Here is a 16,060-nt window from a genome sequence, read left to right as displayed (position 1 = left end):
ACCAGCCTCCTGGAATCTTACTGAAGCCAGTGAGTCTGCTGCTCTGGAAACCCAGCACATGATGCTAGCTGTTTCCACTTTGGTCATCAGTTCCTAGGCCTACTGCCTTTTCCCTGAGCGAGGCCTTCATCTCCACAATGCCTTGGTGTAACACATGTGGCAATTGATCACTATGTTCTAGATTCCGGTAAGATTAATCTAGGTCATCTCTGTAACCATCCTTAATCTCTTCTGGGTAGCTTCCTATCTGGTTTCTGCCAGCAATATTGATTTTGGCATCGCCAGTTAAATAATCATTCGGACAGGTTCCTCTGTCCCTTCAATGTCGTCAATGTATTTTACCCTGGCTTCCTTGGGTTGCCTGCACAGAGAGTCTGCAGGAATGCCCAGTCCTGAGAGAAAAAACAGGCAGAGGCTGTTTCCCCTAAATCTGCAGCATCCACTTCTCAATGCCCAGTGGCGGCGTAGGCACATCCACTACCCTACATAGACTGGAGTCCACAAGGATCACAGAGCTTTTGCACAAGTCGAATTGTGACATGGTGGTGCTGAGGATTAGCATGACGTTGCTGGCCTGGAAAGCTGAAACTTTGCAGTCTGCTCAGGTCAGAGCGAAAGCGCAAAATGAAGTAGCCACAATAGTTGGCCATAGTAAGCAAACATCAAGGTTGGACACTGTTGAAAGAGGGGACCCAGTTTTGATATCTCTGACCTTTATGGGATTAGGTCATTCACCTTCCTGTCTGAACACATATGCAATGAATTCCAGAGATATGTTAAGTATTGACCCCTTTTTTGTGCAGCGTGATGTCACAGTCTTTGAGTCTTTGGAAGACGGCCCGAAGTCTTGCAAGGAGGTCATCTACAGACATGGAAAGTATCGGGATATTGTTGTTGACCTTCAGAGCACCTTCAAGGCTGGACAGCAGGCTCCTGCTGGTGTTTTGGAATATTTTTACCACTGAGGAGAGACCAAAGTTCAGTCGCATGCCGATCCCTATGTGAGTGAACAAGATGGTGGTTGGACTGCCTCTCTGTCAGTGGTAATTGGATTTCAGGACCAAATTGGACAAGAAACAAGCACCAGTAAGATCAAAAACTGTTGATTTGTGAGTGATGTGCCATTCGCATTTGAAGGCATTATTTAGCAAGTGCATATGTATGCAAACTCTTACCTGGCTTGACTGTTTTGGCATTTAGTGGGAGTGCCCACCGAGTGGTTCCCGGCACTTAGTCATTTATGCCTGTGCACTCGAGCTTGGCAAGCTCCACTTCAACCATGAGTTTATGGCCCTCGGAACGTGCATTTATGGCTGGACGGGATTACACCAGAATGATTCTGAGTCCAAATAACTGGACAAACTCAAGAAGATGGCAAGTTGCTGTTTCATTAGCAATTAAATAAAACAGGGATTGTACAACGAACATCAACTGACGTACGCTCATTCTCTCTGCGATTTCCACAAATAATCCAATTATATACTTCTTTATGCATCAGAGGGATGTCCTACAACGTGGCAATAGTGAAAAACCTATCAAGATTTGGGATTGGTTAGGGGGCACATCTAAATATACAATCATATATGGGTTAGGTTTGTTATTGACTGTCCGATATCAGGTGGACAATTATGCCTACCTCTTGATAAGTGTCATTTAAGAAAAATCAGTTACACAGTGTTTCATTGGTTTCTTAAGCTATAAGGTCCTTTGTTATATGGACTAATACAATTGGTTGGCACAGGTGTGCCATGTGTGGAACTTTCGGTTCAATTAGCAGCACATAAGCCATAACCCAGGTGCAAGTAGATAGGACATGAGGGTGCACTACCACCAGATTTGCCCAGCATCTTTCATCACCCAGGCCTTCTGTCATGAAATTATCTTTGTAGTTCATGGCCTTGCAGAGTATTCTTGTTCTGGGAATGCAACGGGAGTAAGGGCCCTCATTATCGTGCCTGGAACACCAAGTTCAAGCCCTACTTCCAGCCTCGACTCACGTGACAAGAGACCACAATTCTGCTCACTCTACAAGCTTTTCAATGTTTTAAATGAACTAAGACTTGGCATCCTTTGTGTTCTTTCTTGAACCTTAACGTGAGAGGATTCATCCTCCACACACACGTTCTTCTTCAGCGTAGATAGCTGACCTCGACTTCTCAGTCCTTGACTTCAGGCCATACAGCCTCCCAGCGCAACTTCAATAACCTGCTATTCTGCTGCGACAGTCTTTCATTCTTTCTCTGTGATTCTTGCCTTACTTATTTCATGATACCAATGCTCAGTTTCTATACAATGGCGGCTCCGCCTGCATTTTATTTATTGCTTATAGCTAGCCTATATGATGACATGATCTATCTTCCGTTTCAGCGTCTGTACATTCTTCATGCTTCTGATTTCTGCAAAACTTTTACTGTGCATTGTTCATCTTTTACACTTTAAGGTTCACGTGATTCTTTACTTCGTCATTTCCCCTCTACGATCTATACATTGTGTTCATTTAGTGTTTCAGGGCCTTGTGCACTTTTTCTTATGATGTCATCAGTCCTTTTTTGTAGCTGTTTCTCATATTACTTCAGGGAGCTCCTCCTGTAGGCTGTCATCAACTCGATGGTACATTTGATGGATACCATCTTCCATGTGCTAATTGTACTATTGATACAGTAGCTGACAGGGCAAGGTCTAATGGCTCTAGTACAGCAGAGGCAGGCGGGTAGGATGTCCTGTGCATATGTACGTCTGCTCCTCTGCGACCTTCTCTTTCATGGGGAAATGGGACCCATCCTTGGCACAGACTGGCTCGATGGGCTGAGTGGTCAATTTGCAGTTTGACTGGCTTCCCTTTCAGGTACTCAGGTACTCAATGGCATGAATCTGGGATTTAAACTCTTCTATGAGAAAGTGAGCAATCAATCTTGCAGATGTATGGTTGAGGGCTTCTTCAGTACTATGTCGGATCCACTGGATCTATGTGATTTTATCGAACCCAAACATAGAAATGGGACCCTCTGATAACGTTAGCCCTGCTCTTTAAGATCAAGAGGCTGCACACTTGGAAAGACAAAGATTTAGGGGTTTGGGGATTATACGATTACTCTATGCCAAAAAGGAAGAATTGCAAGTTCGCCTGACAGAGCAAGAATCCAAGACACTGTTACTTTTAGAAACATAACATTTTTGTGAACTCTATTCTGTACCAAAAGGCTATCTAAGCCTTGAATCCTTAGACATCCCTAATAAATTTCAACTCACATTTGATCTGGTTGATATTCTATTTTATATAAATAAAGCAAGTGGTTCAAAAGCAGCCGGCCCTGATGACTTATCAAACTATATCTTCAAGCAACATCCAGAGCTATGGGCATCCATTTTGCATAACATATTTACTACCATAAACTGTACGCGATATTTACAAAAGACATGGAAACACTCAATTACATTGCCAGTATACAAAAAGGGCGACCAGCAGCTTCCATTTAGCTACAGACCAATTTCACTTTTAGATGCTCCTGGAAAGATTTGTTGCCGACTGATATTGAGAGAACTAAATGACAGGACATCAGAATTTCAACTTAAAGACCGATTTCAACCAGGATTCGTTGCTGGTCTTGGTACCATTCCAAATATACTCACCTTTAATATGATCAAGACTCATTAAGCCACCCAGAATCAATTACTTTATTTAGCATTTATTGATTTCTGGGCGACTTTTGATTTTATTGATCGTTCTTTGTTATACAATAAATTAAGGGAATATTAATGTCCACCATCCCTGCTTGCATTGATCATGCTTTTTCATCTACATAAAACCATGCAGGTTAGATTGACATTTGATGAACGATTGTCCTCTTCAATCATTACCCAACAAGGCTTAAAACAGGGGTGTACCCTAGCCTCTTTCCTATTTAATTTATTTATATTGGATATGTGTGAGATATTTCTAGATACAATAGGTGATCCACCAAATTTGAGCATGCAGAAAATCAGGTATCTACTTTATGCGGATGACCTGGTGTTGCTCTCACAGATGCCAGTCGGCCTACAAAATATGTTGCACAAACTTGACATCTATGCTCAGAGTAACAATGTTACGGTAAACACCGACAAAACACAGATTGTAGTTTGCAACAATAATGTTAGGCCGAAAAATAATATCTATAAGTGGAAACTACTAGAGATCGAACTGGCAATAGTTCCTCAATTTAAATATTTGGGGGTGACAATTACAAGCTCAAGTAATGATGATCTGCAGAAACTTGAATTAAAAAGCAAATTGCAAACGTTCACATCTCAATCAAAAATACTCACCTATAAATGTGGTAATAATTCATTTGAACACATAATGGCATTTTATCAACACAAAGTAATACCAATTTTACTATATGGAGTAGAAGCTACATTACCAAGAGACCAAAAGTATTGGGATATGTTATAATCTAGGTTTTGGAAACAAGTTTTTCATCTACTGTCCTTGCACACCTTTACCCATTATATGCTTCGAACTAGGGACTTTGTCACTTTGTTCTCCAGTTTTGTGGAAGATGGGTGCTGTCACGTCCGCTCCCTCCGCTCCCTCTAGGGGGCGGCTCACGTGGTCTTTCTGGCACAGGTGGAGATGAGTTTCATGCATCGCCTCTACTTCCTCCAACATGGCGGTAGCAAGGAAAAGCAGCGCACCAGCCTTCCGAATCCAGGAGCGTCGGATGACTCCGCCCCAACCTCGCAGAATGGATTTCCTTCGGCGGCGTCTTCTGTCCAGCGCGTTGCTACTGTTTTCAGAGGCCATGCACCGTAAGTTCGTTATTCTAGGCTAGCTCTCTTTACTATCCGAAGACTCCGCTTGTCTGTAATCTTTCTACCGTCTCTCCTTTTCTCATTGTCAGACTCCTCTGTCCTTGGTCCTCCGCCGTACCAGCTCTCCACACGCATACACCGGAGGCATTTGTTCTACACTCTTCAGTACGTATAGTTCCGTACCCCCCCTAGCATACATATCCTTTCATTCGTTCCATCACTAACCTTTCTCCATCCTTCAGTCTCTTCAGCATGGACAGGGAGTTACTTTTTCCAACGCGCTGAACAGATTACAACCTCCGTGCAAGCCGTCCTACATCTCCTCAACAGACATTCAGAATTAAAGGTACATCGCTCACTAGAGTTCTACTTCTGCAATCTCTCCCTTCTCTAATCACCACCTGGTTTCTCTCATCAGGATAATTCGCGATAGCAAGTCCAACTCCCGAAGTCACTCCTGGGGAATCAAGACTCGCCCATCGCTTCTTCCGAGTTCCTGGCACGGCAGGGTTTTCTCCCCCACGAGGGTTTCCCTGACTTCCCCTCCTCGACCTGGGTTTCTCCGGCGCGGGGAGAGGAGGTTAGGTGAGCTTTCCATTCAGCTCTACGAATTCCTACTGGACCAGGTTAGTGTTGTCTTGTTGTTTATCTGATATCTGCAGTAAGGACTGTGGTCACCGTTCCTTTGGAATTGAAAAGAACATAGATTGTTACAGTTAGCAACGCCTGATATTTTCAAGGCTATATCGGCCTCACATTCTTTATTGGTAGAGTCAGAGGATCCATTATGGACCAACAAATACAACAATTAATGGCAGAGGTTCAGTCCCTGTCAACCGAGGTCCAGCAATTGAAGCTAGAGAATACCGGCTTAAGGCAACAGGTGGGGCGAGCAGCCCATAGCTCTGAAGTACCTCCTGGCCCATTACCCACAGGACGTTTTGATGGTAATCCCCATGCAGTCAAGGAGTTTCTTGAGTCCTATTCTGTACAGTTCGCCTTTAAGGCAGCCTTTTGACAGAGACAAGGTGGGCCATATGATTGCTCAAATGTCAGGGGCTGCGTTAGCTTGGGCCACTCCTTTAGTTACCAGCAACAATCCCATACTCGATTCCTACCTTGCCTTTTGCAACAGCGTAAAGAGTATGTTTGGGAGACAGGAGATAACCATTGCCTCACAGGAAAGGTTATTGGATTTTAAATAGGGTAGTCAAGATCTCCTTACCTATATCACACGCTTTAAGCAACTAGCTTCTGACACGGCATGGGCCGATGAAGCTTTGATGACCATATTCCGAAGAGGACTTTCAGAGGATTTAAAGGACGAAGTGTCCCGAGTCCCACGTCCACATAATATGGCAGAATACATCTCACTGGTTATGCAGTTAGACTATAGACTCCAAGAAAGACAGAAAGAAAGAAAGAAAGGAAAGAGCAGACAAACCACCGAAGGGACCCTGTCTCCTATTAGACCAGTTCCTTCCGAGGAGCCGATGTAAATTGGGAATACGAGAGGCCCTTTATCCGTGGAAGAACGTACCAGAAGGCGTACTCAGGGACTTTGTATGTATTGTGGAGATAGCTCTCATTCGGTCAAGGAATGTCCCCATACTCCCCCTAGGAAGGCGGGAAACGCCAGCACCCGGCCGTAAGGGGAACAACGGTGCAGGGTTCCAGAGTTACTAGTTCCCTTCAATGCATTCCCAGGGTTCAACAGGATCTATCCACGGAAAACCAGATGATAGTACATGGAGTTACGCTAGCCTGGGGTAGCACAAGATTGGAAAACGTGCCTGCACTTATCGATAGCGGAGCCGCAGGAAATTTCTTAGATGACACATTTGCTACTAGACAGGGGATTCCAAAAGTACCCAAGGCGTTAATGATCCCGGTTGAGAGTGTGGACGGTAGCCCTCTTACTTCCGGTCCCATAAAAGACCACACTTCTCCTCTCACGATGACAATAGCGGCACATCAAGAGATCCTGAAATTAGATTTAATCAAGACTGCGCATTATCCTGTAATCTTAGGTTTGCCATGGCTGAGATTACACAACCCCTTTATTAACTGGACAGCTGGTACTCTTTTTTTGGGGTCAGAACATTGTGTTCACATCTGCCATAACTTAGTCGCCTCCACATCCAAGAACAAGCCCTCTCAAGAGTCAAATAGGATTCTTAACGAAGTAAACACTCTTCCCCAGGAATATCAGGAATTCCACCAGGTCTTTGCAAAGACAGAATTCACTGAATTACCACCTCATCGCAGAGATGACTGTTGTATAGATCTGTTTCCAAATAGTCCTCTCCCTTTTGGTCGCATGTACATATTGTCCGCCAAGGAAAAAGAGGCACTGAAAGAATATCTGAAGACAAATCTAGAAAATGGCTTAATCACAGAATCCACCTCTCCTGCAGCGGCTTCACTCTTCTTTATTCCAAAGAAAAACACGTCCGAGTTACGTCCCTGCATTGACTTCAGAGGATTAAATAAAATCACAGTGCCGGACAAGTATCCCATGCCGCTTATTCCGGATATCTTGGAAGCGCTTAGAGGAGCTAGACTCTACACTAAACTGGATCTACGCGGTGCTTATCACCTCATCCGCATCAGAAAAGGGGACGAATGGAAGACCGCCTTTCGGACACCATTCGGTCACTTCCAATACAGTGTAATGCCATTTGGATTAGCCAATGCCCCGGCAACATTCCAAAGGTTTATGGACCACATTTTTGCAGATATATCCCTGCATTTTGTCATTGTCTATTTAGATGACATTTTGGTATTTTCATCCACCCTTTCAGACCATGTCATTCATGTTAAAGAAGTCTTACACAGACTACAGAAGAACCATCTCTTTTGTAAATTAGAGAAATGCGAATTCCATAAAGACAAAGTGGCATATCTAGGGTATATCCTGTCCGATCAAGGAGTTTCCATGGATCCCTCAAAGGTGTCAGCTATACTTGATTGGCCAGCCCCCAAGTCAGTTAAAGAAATACAGCGGTTTCTTGGCTTCGTGAATTTCTACAGGCGCTTCATTCCTCATTTCTCTTCCCTCACACATCTCATCACTCATCTGCTAAAGAAAGGGGTTGTATTTCGATGGACAAATGAAACTCAGGAATCCTTTCAGGAGCTAAAAGCCCTATTCACTAGAGCTCCTATCTTGGCAATGCCGGATCAGCTTCACAGATTCATAGTGGAATCAGATGCCTCAGACCAGTGTATTGGAGCGTTCTGTTACAACCGGACGACAGGGTGTTCGAAAGACCCATTGCTTACCTATCGAAGACTCTGTCCCCGGCGGAAGTACATTACACGGTTCTCGAGAAAGAATTGCTCGCGATCAAGACGGCCTTTGAAGAATGGCGTCATTTACTTTTGGGAGCATTATTTCCCATTGAAATAAGAACCGACCATCACAACCTCCGAGCACTGCAATATGCCCAAACCAACAATAGTAGACAGGCTAGATGGGCGCATTTTTTTTCACCCTTCCGGGTTACCTTCCCTTTCATACCGGGCAAGACTAATCTCAAAGCGGATGCTTTATCCCGCAGTAATCCACGAAAAGGAGCTCCCTTTCAGCCAGAACCTATGTTTCCCAACCTGGTCACAGTGGCTGTTGTCCATTCTTTTCTTCAAAAGATAGCACTAAGGACAAGAAATCTGGACTTGGATCGGGACGATACCCTTCGAGAACTAGGATTTACTGCTGATCAGGGTCTTCTTTTCAAGGAAGACAAGATGTACCTTCCCGGCCAAGAACTACAATTAGAAGTACTTCAAATGTGTCATGACTCCAAGGAAGCCGGGCATAGAGGAACTCTCAATACTACAGACCAGATTCAACGGCCCTTCTGGTGGCCGACGCTTTGCAAGGATGTACAGGACTATGTCACGTCTTGTCCGGTGTGTCTACAAACCAAGACCCCAAGGATTCCTCCTATTGGCAAACTAATTCTTACCCAAATTCCTACGAAACCTTGGCAAATAATATCAACGGACTTTATCGTGGATCTACCAAGGTCAGAGGGTTGTAATACCATCATGGTGACAATAGACTCTTTAACCAAATTGGCGCATTTCATCCCTCTCCCATCTGTTCCATCTGCACCTGTTATGGCCAGGGTATTCGTGGAATGCATTTTTTCACTCCACGGACTACCGGAGGTCATTATCTCGGATAGAGGACCACAATACACGTCACAGTACTGGAAACATATATGTCTCTTACTAGGGATCTCAAGAGCGCTCAGTTCCGGATACCACCCTCAGACCAACGGCCAGACGGAACGTTTAAATCAAACCCTGGAAGCATATCTAAGATGTTACATATCAGCTTTACAAGATAATTGGAAGGCTTTACTGCCTATAGCAGAATTTGCTTATAATAATGCGGTACATTCCACCATACGCGTTAGTCCTTTCTTTAGTACATTTGGATTTCATCCGGAGGTGTACCCATCAACTGTTCCCACGGCTACTCCGTATCCGGATTTAGACGGGTTAATAGCCTCCCTTCAACAAGCACATCGAAATGCACAGGAAGCTCTGAAGGATGCTCATGAACGCTATAAGATACAAGCCGACAAGCATTGGAGTCCCACACCTTCCATTCAAGTTGGTGACAAGGTATGGTTGTCGGGTAAATATCTCCCCAAGAGTTTGAAACCTTCAAAATTGTCGCCGAGATACTTTGGACCCTTTTTGGTTCTTGAAAATAAGGGTCTGGCTGCTTTCAAGTTATGTCTCCCTTTTTCTTGGAAGCGCATACACCCTACATTCCATGTTTCTCAGCTGAAGCCTGACGTACAATCCCGATTCCATGTGTCTAAGAAGGGAACTCCCCCTCCAGTCCTGACAAGTGAAGGACCGGAATACGAAGTCTCCTCGATCTGTGATTCACGCTATAGAAGAGGGGTGCTACAGTTCCTTATAGACTGGAAGGGATATTCTCAGGCGGAACGTTCTTGGGAATACGCCTCAGCGGTTCATGCTCCCCGTTTGGTTCGCAGGTTCTACCGGCTACACCCTGGCAAGCCGGGTTTCGTCGCCCTTCGGAGGGGGCATACTGTCACGTCCGCTCCCTCCGCTCCCTCTAGGGGGCGGCTCACGTGGTCTTTCTGGCACAGGTGGAGACGAGTTTCATGCATCGCCTCTACTTCCTCCAACATGGCGGTAGCAAGGAAAAGCAGCGCACCAGCCTTCCGAATCTGGGAGTGTCGGATGACTAAGCCCCCAACCTCGCAGAATGGATTTCCTTCGGCGGCGTCTTCGGTCCAGCGCGTTGCTACTGTTTTCAGAGGCCACGCACCGTAAGTTCGTTATTCTAGGCTAGCTCTCTTTACTATCCAAAGACTCCGCTTGTCTGTAATCTTTCTACCGTCTCTCCTTTTCTCAGTGTCAGACTCCTCTGTCCTTGGTCCTCCGCCCTACCAGCTCTCCACACGCATACACCGGAGGCATTTGTTCTACACTCTTCAGTACGTATAGTTCCGTACCCCCCCTAGCATACATATCCTTTCATTCGTTCCGTCACTAACCTTTCTACATCGTTCAGTCTCTTCAGCATGGACAGGGAGTTACTTTTTCCAACGCGCTGAACAGATTACAACCTCCGTGCAAGCCGTCCTACATCTCCTCAACAGACATTCAGAATTAAAGGTATATCGCTCATTAGAGTTCTACTTCTGCAATCTCTCCCTTCTCTAATCACCACCTGGTTTCTCTCATCAGGATAATTCGCGATAGCAAGTCCAACTCCCGAAGTCACTCCTGGGGAATCAAGACTCGTCCATCGCTTCTTCCGAGTTCCTGGCACGGCAGGGTTTTCTCCCCCACAAGATTTCCCTGACTTCCCCTCCTCGACCTGGGTTTCTCCGGCGCAGGGAGAGGAGGTTAGGTGAGCTTTCCATTCAGCTCTACGGATTCCTACTGGACCAGGTTAGTGTTGTCTTGTTGTTTATCTGATATCTGCAGTAAGGACTGTGATCACCGTTCCTTTGGAATTGAAAAGAACATAGATTGTTACAGGTGCACTATTGAGGAAATGGTTGCTAAGCCTAGACAACCTGATATTTTACGGGTAGCACCTCATCATCTTTTATCATCTATTCATAACTTCCCCACTAGGCGTAAATACATACTTAATGCTTTAGCTGATGCATTTAAAACTGTGGAACTATTGATTAATAATCCTGGGCGAACAAAAATTAAAATTTTCCAGTATAATTGGATTTGTAATCAGACCAGTTGTAAATCCTATAATGATTTTAATGTATTCCTTTTTGGGATTAAAAGATACAGAACAATGGCTGATAATATGACTAAATGTCCCTCTCCACATATTCGTAGGCAAAACCAATGGCATACTGGAGATGTCCTGGCTAGGAGAAAACAAATATCTTAAAATGAAAACTATTGCTTAAACAATCTCCAAAAAGAAACTTTACAACATCTTATCATGGAGTGTCCCATGTTAACTTTGACCCGAAGTAAGTTCTTTAAAAGTCTATTTGCCATAAATAGCTCGTTAGATTCTAATCAAATATGGTATTGTTTTTTTCAAGTTCAAGCTTGGCGGTGAGAATTGCAATAGGTATTTTCTAGAAGCAGTATTACCTAAATTAGAGAATTAACTCATAGGTCCATTTAGTGATGATTTTGGTATGATTTTAGTATTCTGTATTTTACATTGTAAGGCATGAATTTGGATTATATTTTGTTTGTCTTGAATCTTTTTTCTTTTTTATGTTGTTTAAATATATTTCACATAAATGTAATGTCTTTGTAATGGATTGATAATAAGTTTTAAATTATCAAAGAAGTTTAATTTGTTTAATGATGTTGTTTAATTAATATTTGAAAAGTTGATTTTATCAACTGACAAAATAAAATAAAAAAAGAAAGAAAAAAAAACAAACACCAAATATGCAATTGACTCTACTGAGCATGCCGGAAAACCTCACTAATAAATACCACCTGCCCTCTGAAGAACATACCTGCTCCATTCGAAGGATTGCATCTGTCTATTTAAGGAAGCAGATATCAAGAAAACCTGGTGGTGGAAAAGTACATTTTTATTCCGAAATCAGAGGCCTTTTGATTTCGTTCTGCATGGATCGCAGAGTCAGTCTGCGCAGACATCAGAGGCACTATGAAATTCTGAGCTCAACTGGCAGAGCAAGTCGTCCAGATGCCTGAATTGGCCTGCCTCTTCCAGCCACGCCCGCATGTTGAGAGCGCTGGGCCCAGTGAAGGCAAAGATGCATGCAGTGAACAGTACCACAACATATCACGACACCCACGTGGACATAAAAACAGCAAAAAGGGAACATGAAATCATAAATGGTGGACAAGCCTTTTAAAGGCTTTGTCCGGCTACAGAGGGCATCACTAATCCAAGGTGAGCACTTTGAGAAGCCAGTCATAGCCCCTCTTCCTTTACAGTAACAGGTACAGACCCTCACAGGGATTCCGACCAGAGGAGAAGGGTTTCGGGGCTATACAAATCCAGGAGTTTGGGGACAACTGGAAATCAAGAACAGAGTTTGGCGGAGGCTGGAGAGAGAAAGCGGTTTGGAGAAGGTTGGAGGATAAAGGGAGAGACCTGGAGGAAAGAGAGGATAGGGATACGAAAGGGAAAGAGCATAGGGAGATGAAAGGGAAAGAGCATAGGGAGACGAAAGGGAAAGAGTATGGGGGGATGAAAGGGAAAGAGTATGGGGGGATGAAAGGGAAAGAGTATGGGGAGATGAAAGGGAAAGAGTATAGGGAGACGAAAGGGAAAGAGCATAGGGAGATGAAAGGGAAAGAGTATGGGGGATGAAAGGGAAAGAGTATGGGGGGATGAAAGGGAAAGAGTATAGGGAGACGAAAGGGAAAGAGCATAGGGAGATGAAAGGGAAAGAGCATAGGGAGACGAAAAGGAAAGAGTATGGGGGGATGAAAGGGAAAGAGCATAGGGAGATGAAAGGGAAAGAGCATAGGGAGACGAAAGGGAAAGAGTATGGGGGGATGAAAGGGAAAGAGTATACAGAGATGAAAGGGAAAGAGCATAGGGAGAGGAAAGGGAAAGAGTATAGTGAGACGAAAGGGAAAGAGCATAGGGAGACGAAAAGGAAAGAGTATGGGGGGATGAAAGGGAAAGAGCATAGGGAGATGAAAGGGAAAGAGCATAGGGAGACGAAAGGGAAAGAGTATGGGGGGATGAAAGGGAAAGAGTATACAGAGATGAAAGGGAAAGAGCATAGGGATACGAAAGGGAAAGAGTATAGGGAGACGAAAGGGAAAGAGTATACGGAGACGAATGGGAACGAGCATAGGTAGACGAAAGGGAAAGAGCATAGGGAGATGAAAGGGAAAGAGTATAGGGAGACGAAAGGGAAAGAGCATAGGGAGATGAAAGGGAAAGAGCATAGGGAGATGAAAGGGAAAGAGCATAGGGAGATGAAAGGGAAAGAGTATAGGGAGACGAAAGGGAAAGAGCATAGGGAGATGAAAGGGAAAGAGTATAGGGAGACGAAAGGGAAAGAGTATGGGGAGATGAAAGGGAAAGAGCATAGTGAGACGAAAGGGAAAGAGCATAGGGAGATGAAAGGGAAAGAGCATAGTGAGATGAAAGGGAAAGAGCATAGGGAGACGAAAGGGAAAGAGCATAGGGAGATGAAAGGGAATGAGCATAGTGAGACGAAAGGGAAAGAGCATAGGGAGATGAAAGGGAAAGAGTATACAGAGACGAATGGGAACGAGCATAGGGAGACGAAAGGGAAAGAGCATAGGGATACGAAAGGGAAAGAGTATAGGGAGACAAAAGGGAAAGAGTATACGGAGACGAATGGGAACGAGCATAGGGAGACGAAAGGGAAAGAGCGTAGGGAGATGAAAGGGAAAGAGTATAGGGAGACGAAAGGGAAAGAGTATGGGGAGATGAAAGGGAAAGAGCGTAGGGAGATGAAAGGGAAAGAGTATAGGGAGACGAAAGGGAAAGAGTATACAGAGATGAAAGGGAAAGAGCATAGGGAGAGGAAAGGGAAAGAGTATAGGGAGACGAAAGGGAAAGAGTATGGGGAGAGGAAAGGGAAAGAGTATAGGGAGACGAAAGGGAAAGAGTATGGGGAGATGAAAGGGAAAGAGCGTAGGGAGATGAAAGGGAAAGAGTATAGGGAGACGAAAGGAAAAGAGTATACAGAGATGAAAGGGAAAGAGCATAGGGAGAGGAAAGGGAAAGAGTATAGTGAGACGAAAGGGAAGGAGTGTAGGGAGACAAAAGGGAAAGAGTATGGGGAGATGAAAGTGAAAGAGTATAGGGAGAGGAAAGGGAACGAGCATAGGGAGACGAAAGGGAAAGAGTATAGCGAGACGAAAGGGAAAGAGCATAGGGAGACGAAAGGGAAAGAGCATAGGGAGATGAAAGGGAAAGAGTATAGGGAGACGAAAGGGAAAGAGTATGGGGAGATGAAAGGGAAAGAGCGTAGGGAGATGAAAGGGAAAGAGTATAGGGAGACGAAAGGAAAAGAGTATACAGAGATGAAAGGGAAAGAGCATAGGGAGAGGAAAGGGAAAGAGTATAGTGAGACGAAAGGGAAGGAGTGTAGGGAGACAAAAGGGAAAGAGTATGGGGAGATGAAAGAGAAAGAGTATAGGGAGACGAAAGGGAACGAGCATAGGGAGACGAAAGGGAAAGAGTATAGCGAGACGAAAGGGAAAGAGCATAGGGAGACAAAAGGGAAAGAGTTTAGGGGGACGAAAGGGAAAAAGTGTAGGCAGACAAAAGGGAAAGAGTATAGCGAGACGAAAGGGAAAGTGTATAGGGAGACGAAAGGGAAAGAGTATAGAGAGATGAATAGGAACAAGCATAGGGAGACGAAAGCGAAAGAGTATAAAGGAGACAGTATAGGGAGAGAAAAGGGAGAGAGCAGCAGTAGGTGAACTATGGTTTCACTACTTTAAGCATCTGCCTACATGAGGTGGAATTGTGGCTACTCAATAACAAACTCCAGCTTAATACCAGTAAAGATGGCATCATCCACTTAGGGTCAAAAAATAAACTCTCAACCCTGCCTCATGCTGTCCACTCCCCTCATTGTTTGGCCTTCCATCTAGTTATTCTTCTAAAATAAAAAAAGTAGTCTTTTATTGGCAAGCTAACCTTACACAGAATAGCACGGTGGTCAAGATGGCCTTGTTCAAGCTTTGTTTGCTGAAAATGAATGCTCCCTACATAAATAATACTTGTCACCCTATGTTGGTAGGGGCTTTTATACATTCCCGATGGGACTACTGCAGTGCTATTTACTCGGGAATCGCGGGATACCAGTTAACACGACTGCATAGGGTCAAAAATGCTGCAAACCACCTTCATTGTAATTTGGGTAGATCTAACCATATCACATCTGTTCGCCAATATATCCACTGGCTTCCAGTTCGATGTAGGATTTTGGTTAAGGCCCTCTGCCTGATTTATAACTGTCTACATCGACTGGCACCTACATATGTGCTGCATAAGATTCACCAGTACATTCCACCTTGCGCACTTCACTACTTCCTTCTATCTCAAAAGCTAACCTGAAATCCTGTGGTGATAGAAGATTTGAGGTAGCAGCACCGCACTTCTGAAACACGCTGCCCCTATCATTGCACCAGGTAAAAAGCGTTGACACATTGCACAAGTTACTCAAATCTTTCCTTTTCTGTTCACCTCTTTGTGCTGCCGCCTAGATCCAGTTTGGTGATACTGTGGCACGATATAACTCATGCAAAACAGGGTGGTTCTGGGAGTCTTTCTACCGGCCTCGCTGGGGAGTCTCAACCAGATTTATTTGTTCTACTATCCCTTTCACAGAAGAGATATATCCACATCATATCAGTCTTTGTCCTGCCCAAGGGCTGTCCAGCACAGAAATGCTATGCAATTCGCTTCTGAACAAGTGTACCAACAGCAACCCCAGACACTTGTTTCGGCCTGGCAGGGCTTCATCAGTTTCTCTCCTGTGAAAGGGATAGTGAGCTAAAATATCTGGTTCAGACGCCCCCGCAACTGAGGCCGGTAGAGAGACTGCCAGAACTCTCCTGTTTTGTGCGATATAACTCATGTCAGAAATATAAAATAGGTTGGCTGGAAACATCAGGAGGTGGAAGGAGGCAAGAATAAGAAGGTGGATGGAATAGAAAATAAGGAGCTTTGCTGGAAACATCAGAAGGTGGAACAAGGCCACTATAGGGAGGTGATATGATAAGATATTGCATTAATAACACGCTTGTA

General features: G+C 44.4%; 2 protein-coding genes across 2 annotated transcripts; both read left to right on the top strand.

The window, feature by feature from the left end:
* The first annotated feature begins 12,645 nt into the window (after nucleotides 1-12,645).
* Nucleotides 12,646-13,125, top strand: LOC138568865 (DNA ligase 1-like). Its single transcript, XM_069646647.1, has one exon. The coding sequence runs from the start codon at nucleotides 12,646-12,648 to the stop codon at nucleotides 13,123-13,125; it is 480 nt and encodes a 159-aa protein (XP_069502748.1).
* A 24-nt stretch (nucleotides 13,126-13,149) lies between these two features.
* LOC138568864 (S-antigen protein-like) lies at nucleotides 13,150-14,727 on the top strand. The gene has a single exon (XM_069646645.1). The coding sequence runs from the start codon at nucleotides 13,150-13,152 to the stop codon at nucleotides 14,725-14,727; it is 1,578 nt and encodes a 525-aa protein (XP_069502746.1).
* Nucleotides 14,728-16,060: the final 1,333 nt, after the last annotated feature.

Source organism: Ambystoma mexicanum, chromosome 2q, assembly GCF_040938575.1.
Source record: "Ambystoma mexicanum isolate Mex_15411 chromosome 2q, UKY_AmexF1_1, whole genome shotgun sequence".
Classification (NCBI taxonomy): Eukaryota; Metazoa; Chordata; class Amphibia; order Caudata; family Ambystomatidae; genus Ambystoma; species Ambystoma mexicanum.
Note: the sequence above shows the minus strand (reverse complement) of the source record. Positions and strands in the feature narration are given on the sequence as shown.